Here is a 14,892-nt window from a genome sequence, read left to right on the forward strand (position 1 = left end):
TAGGCCGATATTCCTCTTTCTCCCAAATTTGGAGGCCAGAAAGGCAGATTAACAATAGCAGACTTGAAAAGAGAATTGAGCCCCAAATATTTAAATATGAAAATCCCAAAGCATCCAGTTCTACAGATTCTAGGCAATACGGGACATGGTACTCCAAGCAATCGAAAGAAATTAGAGTATAACTTTAACAAACCAAAGAAAAGAGCTTTGTGGAGAGAAGATGCCTCAGGAATACTTGTCAGAAGTCTCCCTATTTCCATGATGAGTCTGTCTCAGACTAAAGAAACAGTAAAATCTGAGACAAACCTGGAAAGAGCAAAGAGAACCCATCTTTCAAAATTCCAGAAGAAATCACCAAATGCTAGTGAAACTGTGAAGAGGGGCAGCTCAAGCACTGTAAAAGAAGGGGACCAGAATTTTACAAAGACAGTTCCACAGGATTCCCAGCCTTTCATGGTGGATGAACAACAAATGCACAAAGTTCCTAGTGTCAAATCAGAAGCAAACCTTAGCCGTGAAATATATAAAAATTTAGCTCCACAAACAAAAGAAAGTGTTGTTCCAGGCGATGATATCTCAAGGATCGTAAAAGAACCTGACTTGTTTATGATCAAGCAAGAGGAGGCACCAAAACCCATTCAGACACCTACAGAGTGTCCATTCATGTCTGAAGCTCCAAAGGAAAATGTGGAAACTCACATAAAAATTACCCTAAATATGAATAGTTTTCCTCCCTGGGTAGAAGAACCACAAGATGAGACTCAACTATTTGATACCATGGAGTGTGCCTCGCCACCCAAGCATAGGGATCAGAGTGGACCTGTGCAGGACACAGCCATACAAAAGGTCCAGCAACAAAAAACTTCTCCAGGAACTGTGCCCGTACCACCCCAAGTTAAAAGTAATGAAATAAAAATAGTGGCAGATAGTCCAAGTGCAGAAAATATACTTCCTCTTTATGAAGCAATTAAAAATGTCATTGAATCCCAGGTAAAAAAATATGATTCGAGACAAATTTTTTCCTAATATACTGGAAAAAGTAAAAGACAATAAGACTGATGATTGGAAGTCACGACATTTGGCAGGGGGTCCAGATGCAACATCCATGACAATACATCCCAAATTGCAGCCAAAACCTATTTTAGAAAAATTTACTTGCAAAGAAAAATTCAAGCCCACTAATCATTTAGAGTCAAAAGCACCTGAAATAAAACTGAACTTGATACCAGAGGTGGTAAAACAACCCTTCCAAAAGTTCAACTTTTATCAAAAACTGGCTATTTCAAAACGTAACAGTTGGAAGCTCTATCCAAGACATAAAAAAATGTTCTTTTTGCCTCTGAGAGGGATTGATACCATAGAATTTAACCTAAAGCACAAATACCAAAAAGACTCACCTCCTGTCAGCTGTATGAAGTCACTGATTGTTAATGTTTCAAGGGGGAGTGAAAAGATCATTACAAAGTTAAAGAGTATGAAAGAGCTAGAAATTGGAACATCTCCTTTGACTTCTGCTAGAGAGATGACATTGCCTCATATTCTCCAAAACTATTCAGTAGGAGAAAAAAACAAACTTCTCATACACTTTTCTATGAAAACACTGGAGATTCAAATGAAAGCCTTTCCCAGAATTGTAAGAGAATCTTACACAATGGCCAGGGCTCAGGATGGAAAGAAACCTTTATCTAAATGTATTCATTCTGGTGTCAAAGTACCAAAACGAAAAAACAGAGTTTTGTTACCTTTTGAGGAAAAATCTCTTCATCAAATAGATCTTGATTTACAACACAAATACCTTCGTTTTCTCCTGGGCTCTCCAGTCAAAAGTATGTTCCCTAAGCCAAAGGCACTTCCCAAACATATTCTTAAATTACAGACAGTTGCAATACGTAAAAAACTAGACAATAGTGGAGAAAGTGGTGGTCTTTCCATTGATACAAGACCGTTAGAAGAACATATCTCTTTCAAAAAGCAAAGTTTCCATGAAAACTCATCATTAGTCAGAAATTTCTTGGAGCCCACTCAGGTGTGTGCCTCTGACCCTGATCAACACAACACAGTGCAGAAAGATACCATGGCTCTTTCAAAGTTAAAATCTCATGTGACTCCAGAAGAAGATAAACGATGTCATGTATGGTTTCAAGAAACAAATACATGTGAATCTGTTGATTTAAAGACTCAGGAAAAGACTCAGGATTTAGTTGATTCCCATTCAATTCAGAATTTTGAAGATTTTACTGATAGTCAGACAAATATTGAGAGTTCAGATAACTTGGAGGAATGCTCAGCTCTTGATGTACATGAGAGTGAAGAATGTGTGTTTTTAGATGCCAACCCTTATTTAAGTTGGAAATCACAGAATATTCTGTTTGAATTACAGAAAGACATGCCTGTGGAAAATCTCTACAAGAAGAAAAAAATCAAAACTGATTTGAAACCACTTTACAGTGAAGATTCAGGTTCCCATCATATTAGGGGCTGTCAGAAACATTCCTCATTTGTGACACCACCTTCTTACAAGTCCCACAAAAGCAGGAAACATAGGTCATCCTCCAAAATGACACCACCTTCTTATGTATCTCACAAAAGCAGGAAATATAGGTCATCTTCCAAAGTGCGACGTCCTGACTCGTGGTGTCACAGTTCCTTAAATACTGTAGAGGTTTCGTCTGTATCATCTTCTGTTCCGTTCAGCAAAGAGAAGCTTTCGAAGACTACAAGGAGTGGAAAACGTTATTATTTAGTCCCCTTAATGGAATCAGATACTAAATTACATCTTGCAAAAAGCCAAGGCAAACCTCACAGGCATTTGGAAAGCAAAGAACGGAAGAAGGCCAAATTGGATTTATCTAGAAAGAACAACACTCCTTGGGAATGTGATGACAGTTATACACAGAGTAAAGAGAAATGCACAAGAAAGGAGAAAGTACGGGATTGTGAATCAGAAAGATCAGATTATTTCCCAAGCAAACATAGGTCAGCATCAAAACCTCCTCAAGAGGATATCAGCTTCCATTCTGAAAGAGAACAAAACCAGCCATTTTTTTATGCCTGTATACCATCAGACTCGCTGGAGATTATACCCCAAACCATTCTCTGGACTATTCCCCCCAACACTTTAAGAACAAAGAACTTCAGAATTCCCCTGATGGCCAAGATTTCAAGTTCTTGCAACATATGGAGTTCATCCAAAAAGCTGCTGGGGTCGCTGTTAGGGTCCTTCAGCCTTGTTCATCAAAAATGATGTTACCATATCAAGATGCATCTCGAGGGGAAAGCTGGTCGCTCTTGTGATATTTATTGAAAAATAAAATCATGCAAAGTCAAATGGTTTCCTCATGAAGTGTTTTCTAAACTGATACCTTTTATTTCTACAGTAGATTTGCACAGTTCTGGGAGGGATGGATGGGAAAGCAGATGATTTCTGGTTTGGTCCAGCCATGCGTGAGATCTCCCCTCAGTTTGTGCTACCTCCTTATAATCCCCAGAGGAGAAGCCCGCGGATGCCGAAGCCCCCTTCCCACCCTCCCCACGCCCCCCCCCCGCCCATGACTGAAGGGTGAGTCGGAGGAATTGTAGCCCTTACATGAGATTGAGAGTACCCTGAAAGGTAGGAGGACATAGATACTGAAGGGAGACAGTTTCAAGTAGCAGCGAGGGTTCAACAATGTCAAATGTCACAAGATACAGGGATAAGTACTGGTTTTGAGGACCCATGTTCCTCTGACGGCTTTGTCCTTCTACCCAACCACAAGTGGAACCCACAGCAGCTCTGTGACCCATACCTGCTCACCACCTGCCATGGCTAGGGTAGGTATCAAGGCGCTTGGGGACCTCGGCACAGAGCACCTGCCACTGCATCCTCTGGGAGGGGCAGGGAGCCGCCCCACAGCACTGCCAGGTGAAGGGAGACACCTCTCAGTGCACCTGAACTACCTGCCCTCCTATTACTACCTGCCCTGGGTTGTGAGGTCCCTGGTGGGGGATGGAGCAGGTCCACCTGTAGACAGAGGTGATTGAGAGATGGAGTGTGATCTGGAGCACTACCAGCAGTGCACCCTCACCTTTGCCCTCAGGACTGCTGACCCCGCCCCCTGCTCCCAGCCTCTTGCAGGGGGCCCAGAAAAGCTGAGTTGACCCAGGGGCTGCCAGGAGAAGAACCCAGATGTGTGAGATTGGGGGTGGGGTGGTGGTGGGATTTTTAGCGCCAAGTGGATTTTTTTTTAATGTATTTTGTACTGGCTTATTTATTGTATGCAAATAAAATATTGGTCTCATTTGGAAAAAAAAAACTTTGTTGCCTCATAAAAATTCCATAATGTTAATCATTTTATTATATTTTTCATATCACCATTATATTCATGCTAGGATAACAATGATTCCTCTATTATAAATGCTACTTGATCTCTTTAAAACACATATTTCCTATGTGTGGAATATTTGGGCATGCTTAACAAAATACAAAACTATAAAAATTTCCAATTTTTTTTTTACCAAGGAAAGTATCTAATTGTATACAACTTACACACAACTTTTAATTTTAATAATAGAAACAATGAAATTATTTCACTTCTTGACATTTATCAAGAATGAAATTATTTCACTTCTTGACATTTATCAAGACTTTAACTCCCTAAGACATGCACTACAACCACACACTAGATTCTGTCATCCGTATGATGGTCTTTGCATCTGAGTCATGTCTGTTGGGTTTGACAATCCAATTGAGTATTTTATTACTTTTTATTATAGGGAATTTTGAGCATACACACACAAAAAAGACAATAGTATAATGTACCTCTATGTGCCCCTCACTCAGCCCTTAAACTTTAACCTATAGTTATACCTGCCTCATCCACTTCTCCATTAGTATTTTGAAGCAAATTACAGGTATATAATTTTATCTAAAAATATTTTACATATCTCTACAAGATAACTATTTTTAACAACCATCTCATATCTAAGAAGTAACAATAATTACGTAATATCAAATATTCAGTCAGATGATTTCCAACTATCTCATGAATGTCATTTTCTAATAGTTCCTATTCCATTGCTTTTTTTTTTTTTTTTTACAATTTTTTCAAATTGAAGAAACCAGGTTGTTTGTTCTGTAGAGTTTCCCACAACCTGCATTTTGCTGATAGTGTCCCCATTTCAGATTGAAATTATTTAACTTTGAATTCCTACTTGTTCCTTAAAAGGTCTTTAAATAGATTACACAGTGTGCACCATTTAGAGTAAAATGTAATGTTTCAGAAGACTGCCTGTCACTTCTGGCAATGCAAATTAGAGCTGTCACAGCTATAGGGCTATTATATATCTGCTGTATAGAGCTGTTCTATAGTTACATGTTATATAGGGCTGTTATATAGTTATATGTTATATAGAGCTGTTGTATACTTAGAGCTGTTATAGCTGAAATAGCAAAATTTCTTACCATAAATGGTAGGGAGGGATTAAGTGACTAGTTCTCGTATTGTGAAGAACTTGCACTGAGACATCAAATGTCTATTTGTCAATCTATTTGAAAAATATTACAAAATTTTGAATACCAAATTAGATATGAAAGGGAATATTTATTTAGAGGGAGAAATCAATACACATTTCAAATTGTATAAAGCTGATCAAACCAAAACCATCATGAGTCCAAAAAAAAATAACTGCTTTTTATACTTGTTATTAACTGCTTAGTACACTTTTTTCCTACTTTTTTTTTTTTTTTGGCTGCGTGATCTTTGATCGCCTCTTCATAAAATAACAATTTTGTAATACAATTTTTCCTATAGAGATCAAAAGTAAACCAGTCTTCTGGGGGTTGATCAACACTTCTTGTTTATTATTAACAATTTAGAAAGTTCAAGCACATTTGCTGACTCAGTGACCATTTAGCACACCATTTCATCTGGAACAACCAGACTTCATCCGAACAGGATGCAGAAAGTACTGTAAGATGCAAGCTGACAAGCTGAGATGCATAAATGTGTTACTTTGCCCACAGATGTCCTTGCTGTCTGTGGTACTAGTATAGGTATGTACTCCAGAAACAAATATCATAAACTCTATGTCATGGAATCCTCATTTAAAAAGAAAGTATAGTGAATGCATCTGCTCTTTTGATTATCTTCCTTTTGGAAAAGAACGTCCTTTTTGACCAGGTGTTGTAGAGAATGATTTATAGCTTACAATTTTACACACCTGATGCATGGAAGACTTTTCCAGTTTCCTATCCAAATCTTCCAAGTCTTATTTCTCCTCTATGATCCATATTCCTCCTGCTCTGGGCACTGTAGGAAGCTATACAGCCTCAAGTCCCAACCTGGGATGTGTCCTTCCCAGTGGGCAGAAGGATTCCTAGAACTTATCTCTATACCAGGATGGCCAGCATAGTTATAGACAAAAGTGAATGTCAGTCACATAAACATGTAGCCCACTAAACCCAAACTAAATGCATACTGACTCAACTTCCCCTGAGCCTAAACCCCCAAACACGAAGTCAGATGTGACAAAGTGTAAATCAAAGTGGAAAGCAAGAATACTTTTAACTAATTGGAGTTAAAATGTTTCACTCTCACAAATCTTTGGGGCCCTGAAGCTCAAGCTTCTTTAGCCTTTATGGTACATCTGCTTATGCAAATCAGATTACATTAATTAATTAATTTCCATATTCTAGCAACAAACATTTATTCAGTCTCTGCCATGTGCCAGGCCTTGTCCTGGGTGCCGGACCTAACAAAGCACAATCTCAACTTGGGAAGCTCACAGTTAACAGGTCAAGAAGAGACAGTCTTTGCAAAGCGCTGTGACATACGTACACAAACACAGCCTGGGGCATCTAATTTCCCCAACACACATGCATATCTTCCTGGTATCTTTGCTGGAGAAAACAAAAGCAGTTCTGAGGCCAAAATTATTTGTCCTAAGCCATCTGTCAAGAATTACCCATTTGGAATGGGTATTGGCAAAATGATGAACCCCCAAGCCAAATCTTCTGGTGACCCACATGGCCTGCCTTCTTTTAGACACACAAGACTCTGGAAGAACCAAGGCATGTGTTTCCTCTTGGCTTTAAAGACCCAAGTTACAACAGATGGTGATAGTGTAGCCATGAGCCGTTAAAACTAGGGAGAGAGATTTAGGCTTGTGTTTTGAGGTAATGAGGGAACTTGGGAGGGCAGAGTTTGTCATAAGCAAGATGTACATTTAGGTCTGAGAATTTCCTAGTTCTGCACACAACTACACCCCTGCAAGGCCTGACGCATTACTTGGAAGAAATAGAGAAGGCAGCAGGAATTCATCCTTGAGTCAGAGGTTACCAAACTTTCTCAGGGCTTTCAGTGCCTCTGGTTTTTTTCATTACACTCCTAGGGCAAAATAAATAAGCCAACAAGTCTGCATATTAAGTAGCGTAGGTCCAAACAACTTAATTATGATTTATATCTTAACCACTTAGGAGTTGCTTGAAAAAAAAAGCGATATAAATCAAAAGAAAAAATATTTTTATTTCATTCTTAAATAACCACACTTACTAGTTGGATGTGTATACCTGTTGGACCCTGCACAACGTTTCAGACTTTGGGAATCAGATTGGACACTTCATGTTGATTGTTGTGCAGTACTTGCTTTTCTTTTCGCAACAGCTAAAAACCTCAGCTTCACAAAGAATTTACATAATGGAAAGGAATGTAGCACCATTGAATGATTGTGAAGTCCCTTGAGCTAGTAGTTCACGCTGTGTCCAACAGATGTCGCTGTGTTTCCCTCACAATTTAAACCAATTCCACGTGGCCACAGGGCGTAGGTTTGGGACCGCCCAGAAACACTAACAAACGGAGCAGGCGAAATAAAACCCCCAAGAAAAGACTGGTCTCTGTACCCAAAGGACCAGGGAATGGGAAGCTGAGCAGTACAGAACCTTTTTCACAATACCTGCTCTATTCCAAATACCACAAATAAATCACACCCTTTCCTCTCTCCACCTGGAACAGTGCCAGTGTGGACTGTTCCCTGTCTATGAGCTGACACATGGCCCCCATCCTACCAGCCCAGGGGTAAAGTGTCCATAGAGCCTGAGGGTGGTGCCCAGACTTCCACCAAATAAGGTAACTAGCTGGCCAATTAGAAGATTTAAAGTGGAACTAGAAAAAAGTCCAGAATATCTTCAAATAATACTCATCACACCAAGAACCAGGAACATCTCATCTCACCTCGGTGAGAAAAGACAAGAATCTGTAAGATTTTAAAGCAGTCATCATAAAAAACACTCCAATGAGCAATTATGAACACTCGTGAAGCAAATGAAAAGATAATAATAAAGACACAGAAAAGAAATACAGGGTAAAAGGAAGAATCAATTGAAATTTTTCAAGCTGGAAAATGAAATAAAAGGCTCATTGAATGCGCTCAGTAGCAGAAAATGGAAATGACAAAAGACTCAGTGAGAAACTCCCACACAGGATAAACCCAGAGAAATTCATGCCAAGATACATCACCATAAAGTTTTTAAAAATATAAACAAAGAAGGGACTTCCCTGGTGGTCCAGTGGTTAAGAATCTGCCTTCCAATTACAGGGGACGTGGGCTCAATCCCTGACTGGGGAATTAAGATCCCACACACCACAGGGCAACTAAGCCCACACACTCTGGAGATGGTGTGCCACAACTAGAGAGAAGCCCGCATACCCCAACGAAGAGCCCATGTGCTGCAATGAAAGATCAACTACTGAGTCCATACACCAGATCAACTACTGAGCCCATACACCACAACTGTAGAGCCCGTGGGCTGCAGCTACAGAGCCCACACGCCACAACTAGAGAGAGGCCCACGTGCCACAATGAAAGATCCTGTGTGCTGCAGCTAAGACCTGATGCAGCCAAAAATAAATTTAAAAAAATTTTAAATAATTACATAGGGAAAAAGTTGTTAAAAAAAAGAAAAACAAAGAAAGATATTGAAAGCACTCTCTGCTATTCAATACCTTCCAGTGAAGCCCCGTTTTACTCAAAGAAAAAAAATCAAAGTCCATACAACAGCTTCCAAGGTGCTATGTGATCTGGCTCTTTACTAACCTTCCAAGCTCATCTTATATTTCTCTTTCGTTGACTACATTCTAGCCACACAGGCCTCCTTTCTGTCCCTTGAATATACTAGGTATGCCTCCACTCAGGGTCCTTGCTCTAGTTATTCCCCTTCTCAGAATTCTCTTTTCCCAAATATTTGTTGAATTAATTGAATGACAAGAGTGGTAAAATGAGAGTATCTACCAGACACACATTCTAAAAGCCTTCCATTATTTCACTAAAATATTCTATACTGGCTTCCCCAGGTGCTACTCGGATAACATCCAGCTGTTATCTTGAATGATATGCACTTCTAGTGTCCAGATTATTGTCCCTTGTACTATCATTCAATAATAGCAACTAGTAGGATTTTTTAGAAATATTCATTGCCAAGTATTGTGCCAGGGAGAGCAAGATGGACCTAGAGTGAATTCAGTCAAGTTACAGGATACAAAATCAATATACAAAAGTCTGTTGTGTTTCTATACACTAATAATGAACTATCAGAAAGAGAAATTTAGAAAACAATTCCATTTACAATTGCATCAAAAAGAATAAAATACCTAGGAATGAATTTAACCAAGGACATGAAAGATCTGTTCACTGAAAACTATAGGACATTAATGGAAGAAATTGAACAAGACACAAATAGATGAAAAGATATCCATGCTCATGGATTGGAAGAATTAATATGGTTAAAATGTTCATACTACCCAAATCAATCTACAGAGTCAATGCAATCCCTGTCAAAATTCCAATGGCATTTTTCACAGAACTAGAAAAACAATTCTAACATTTGTATGAAACCACAAAAGACCCCAAATAGCCAAAGCACTCTTCAGAAAGAACAAAGCTGGAGGCATCAAGCTCCCTGATTTCAAACTATACTTCAAAGCCATAGTAATCAAAACATATGGTATTGGCATAAAAACAGACACATAGATCAATGGAGCAGAATAGAGAGCACAGAATTAAATCCATGCATATGTGGTCAATTAATCTACAACAAAGGAGGCGAGAATATACAAAGGGGAGAAGGCAGTTTCTTCAGTAAATACCGTTGAGAAGACTGGACAGCCACATGCAAAAGAATGAAACTGGACCACTATCTTATACCATACACAAAAAATAACTCAAAATTTATTAAAAACTTGAATGTAAGACCTGAAACCATAAAACTCCTAGAAGAAAACATAGATGGTAATCTCCTTGACATCAATCTTGATGATTTTTTGGATTTGACACCAAAAGCAAAACAAGAGGAAAACAGGAAGAAGAAGAAGAAAGAGGAAGAGAAGGGGGAGGACTGCATCAAAAAGTTTCTGCACATGGGCTTCCCTGGTGGCGCAGTGGTTGAGAGTCCACCTGCCGATGCAGGGGACACGGGTTCGTGCCCCGGTCCGAGAAGATCCCACATGCCACAGAGTGGCTGGGCCTGTGAGCCATGGCCACTGAGCCTGCGCGTCCGGAGCCTGTGCTCCGCAATGGGAGAGGCCACAGCAGTGAGGGGCCCGCGTACCGCAAAAAAAAAAAAAAAAAAAAAAAGTTTCTGCACAGAAAAGGAAACCATCAACAAAAAAGGCAGACCTACTTAATGGGAGAAAATATTTGCAAATCACATATCTGGTAAGGGATTAATATACAAAATGTATAAAAAACTCATACAACTCAATAGCCAAAAATCTAATGGAATCACTTTGCTGTACACCTGAAACTAGTACAATATTGTAAGTCAACAATACTTCAATTTTTAAAAAGACAAGAAATAACGAGTTTTGGCAAGGATTCAGAGAAAAGGGAACCCTTGTGCATTATTGATGGGAATGTAAACTGGTGCAGCCACTATGAAAGACAGTATGGACGTCCCTCAAAAACTTAAAAATAGATCCACCATATGGTCCAACAATTCCACTTCTGGGTACTTATCCAAAGAAAATGAAAACACTAATTCAAAAAGATATATGTACCCCTATGGTTGTTGCAGTATTATTGACGATAGCCAAGACAGAAACAACCTCAATGTCCATTGATGGATAAAATGGGTAAAAAGGATGTGATTGATATATATATTTTTTTCAGCCATTAAAAGAAAGAATGAAATCTTGCCATTTGTGACAACATGGATTGACTTTGAGGGCATTATAATAAGTGAAAGAAGTCAGACAGAAAAAGATATGATCACATGATCTTATAGGTGGAATCTAAAAACAAGCAAAAAGACAAAAAACAAAAAACCCAGACTCATGGATGTAGAGGACAGATTGGTGGTTGTCTGAGGTATGGGGTGGGGTGTAGAGGAAATGCATGAAATGGATCAAAACACAATCCAGAGGGAGAGGGAGATGGGGGAAGCAATTCTATTACTTGCAGCAACAGCGATAGCTTGATACAATCTAACATTCCATTTCTTCTAAAATTCATAGTCTCCTGCAGGGAGAACATACTACCAAATTCCTATAGTTTTACTAATTTCATTTTAAGACATATAAATGTCATATTTAAGATGTTTGCTAGTTAAAAAAAAAAAAACTGTCAAAGATATATTCCTGATTCCTCTGGACAACATATAAACAATTCCATGGCTTTCCCAGCAACTCAGATAGACATTCCCCCTAAATATCCAGAAAAGCATAGTACTGCATCTTAGCCAACTCATTAGTAGATTTAGAACATGCATATCATCATAGGATTACAAGAGTTATTACAAAATAAGCCATATCACCTCTCCTTGCTGACAAAAATAGACTGGAACTCTGGAAAGGAAAGCTTGCCCTTCATCCAAGAATCTCAACTGATTGTGAGCTGCTGCACAGTAAATTTATCAGGACTCAGCATTACCCTGTGTTCATTCTAAGTTAACATGTCATCAGTTCTTCAAAACTCAGCTGTTGCTGCCATATCGTTTTCCCAAAGGAGTAAATACATTTCAATATACATTCTAAACAGCGAATAATACCATCCTGATGCACAATGCAGAGCCATGTGACCAGATCGTGACTGACCATTTCTTAAGGGAAGTTCTGTTCCCCCCCGATGCCGGGGGAGCTCATCAGCCAACACTGATCAAGCACCAGGCACGCTTGATACACATCATAACATTTACTTTTCACGTGGACCCTGGCGTTATTACTCCCATTTTACAGATGTGAAAACTGAGGTTCAAAGTTTCGATAACTTGGCCAAAGTCACCAATTAAGGGGCAACATCTGAGTTCTACCCCCAGTCTAATTGCAAAGCCTCATTAGAGAGCAGGATACAGAATTCATATTCCCTTAAAGATCGGGTATGAGATTTCAAAGGCAGCTACTTTAGGCTGTGTTTCCAGGCACAGAGGGGAGGCACTCTTTGGTCCCCCTTTCGGAAGCTTTGGTCTCCTCTCTGCCCCTCCTTGAACTTCTCCGCACTCCTGTTTTTCCAAAGCTGCTACTCTTCCCCAACCGGCCAGCTGAAGCAAACAGGAAAGTGGAGAGGCACAGAATTTCCTGCCAGGAGACCATGGGGTCAGGTCCAGCTCTGTTACTATCTGCCCAACCTCCCTGGGTTTTCTATTGTAAAATAAGAGCGCTGTACTAGGTTAATGGTTTCCCCTATGTGAGCCTAAATAAAAGATACCCGACGTTTTAGCTGGCATAATCTCAGCTGTCTCCTAGCCTAAAATACCATGATTGGCAGTGAATTCTCATGAAGCCTTTCTTGACAGCTCCCACCAGCCCGTCCTCATCTCTTTCTTCTCTGAATTCATGGCTCATCATTTGCGCATACAAGGCTGCCCCGACATTTACAGGGCCCAGGGCAAGAATGCAAAGGGAGACCCACATACCATTTGTCTAAATATGCAAAATTTATCAATAACTAACAAGCCCTTATATAAAACGTGTTCTATCCATCCTTCAAGGTGACAACTAAATCTTCATAACGACAGTGCAGGAGGGGTAATCTTGGCTCAGGACTCTGGCCCACAGCCCTCCCCACTTCCTTCCCAACTTGGCCCGTTCTCACAAGGAAGGACATCACGTTTGCGGGTGTGAACACAGCAGCACACGCATGCAAGTTCCATCAACCTTCCCCAACACACACACACACAAACACACACACACAGACAGATGTCCCTTGCCCACTGCTGGGTCCTACCGTGTGTGTTCATTCTCTGGAGAAGAGACTTGGAAAAGAACACATTCAGACCCTGAGAGTTGGCTCAGGACCATTGGGATGGGGTGGAATCCTAGGAACACACAGCACGGTCCCAAAGAAGGTGGGTGGACACCTCCCCTGTCACACACTCAGCACACTCCTTCCTGGGAAGGTGGGCTCTCTACGGAAGAAAGCCGAGCCAACCAAGACATGGGTGCAGAGCAGGGGACCCTCTTGCTGAAGGCAAGGTCATTCCTTTCATGCTTTCTTACTTTTAGCTCCCCTTATTTTCCTCTTCTCAGACAAGATCTTTAGACAGTTTTGCTTCCTGTGGGTACCAGGTTTAGGTAAGAGAACTGGATATTTTACTCCCAGCCTATTGACAGGGTTTCCTTTGCAGAACACCTTTTCTCTTGCAAGATTCCTTACTTAACATTTATACAGAATTCTAGAAACCCGATCTACCATCAACCATTTGGATTTAACTATATATCACTAGAGTCATCGCTCAAAGCTATTTCCTCTCCACTTCATCTTGAAGTTGATTTTCTAATTTACTTGTTGTTTATTGTAACCAGATTTCTCTAGTATATTCATCACATGAAATATCGATGTTTCAATCTTTGAAAACACGTATGTCCACGTAGGTGTTTCTGTTGCTACCTGGATGTATGGTTCTTCAGCTGGATGTGGGAATCTTGGATTACAGCCATTTCTAGCAGCAGTTTGTAAATACCATCTAACTGTCTCCCAGCCTCAAATAATGACAAATGAGACATTCAACACTGCTCCAAATCTTTTTCTTCGGTAAGTTTCTTATATTTTAGTTCAGAAGCTGCTCTGCTTTGTAGGGGGTGAGCCCAGCAGAGAGTGAGGAGGAAGATAGCAAGGTCCTCTGCACCTGAATCCTGGCAGATTCCCAGGCAAAATATGGAAGTCTGGAAGCCCAGCAGCTATTTTGCTCAAAAGAAGTAGTTGGGCGAGGAAGGGGGCACAGAAGCGTTTGGGTCACCATCTCCCCAGAGAGCTCCCTACATTCACAGCACTTTATAAATGCACCTGTGAAATCTCGAAGAATTCTGACAAATTACCCTCCACGATGCCATTCCCTACTCATATACCATAATATATGATCATGTCTTTTCTTCTACAACCTCATAATGATTAGATACTGTCAATCTTTAAAAAATTTTTCCATCTAATGAATATTAAATGGTATTTAATTGTTATTGTTTAAATAGCTTTATCGAGATAGAGTTGAACACAGTAAACTACATATTCTTCAGTTGTACAATTTTCTAAGTTCAACACAGTTGACACCCATGAAACCACCACCACAAACAAAATAATAAACATATACATCACTCCACAAAATTTCCTTGTGCTTTTTAAAAAAATCTCTCCATCCTGACTTTCTTCACCCGCTCCACCCTCATTCTGCAGGAAACCACTGGTCTGCTTTCTGACACGATAATTAGTTTGCATTTTGTAGAATTTTATATAAATAACATAATTATTTTGAGATTCATCCATGATGTTGCGTATATCAATTGCTCATTCCTTCTTACTGCTAAGTAGTACTTCGTTTCATTTTATGAATATACCATAATGTATCAATTCACCTATTGTTAAACATTAATGTCTAGCTTTTGGCTACTGTGAATAAAATTGCTGGGAGCATCCATGTACAGATCTTTGTAT

The 14,892-nt window shown here is 39.8% G+C and overlaps 1 protein-coding gene across 1 annotated transcript in view; it reads left to right on the forward strand.

Moving 5' to 3' along the window:
- Window positions 1-3,307, forward strand: part of CCDC168 (coiled-coil domain containing 168) — a gene marked incomplete at its 5' end in the record, with an annotated part of 37,013 nt that extends 33,706 nt beyond the window's left edge. The window contains 2 exon segments of the mRNA XM_079728597.1: window positions 4-993; window positions 995-3,307. Coding sequence (XP_079584723.1) covers window positions 4-993; window positions 995-3,244 — 3,240 coding nt within the window. The 3' untranslated portion in view covers window positions 3,245-3,307.
- Window positions 3,308-14,892: the final 11,585 nt, after the last annotated feature.

This window comes from Hyperoodon ampullatus (genome assembly GCF_949752795.1).
Source record: "Hyperoodon ampullatus genome assembly, contig: scaffold_631, whole genome shotgun sequence".
Lineage (NCBI taxonomy): Eukaryota > Metazoa > Chordata > Mammalia > Artiodactyla > Ziphiidae > Hyperoodon > Hyperoodon ampullatus.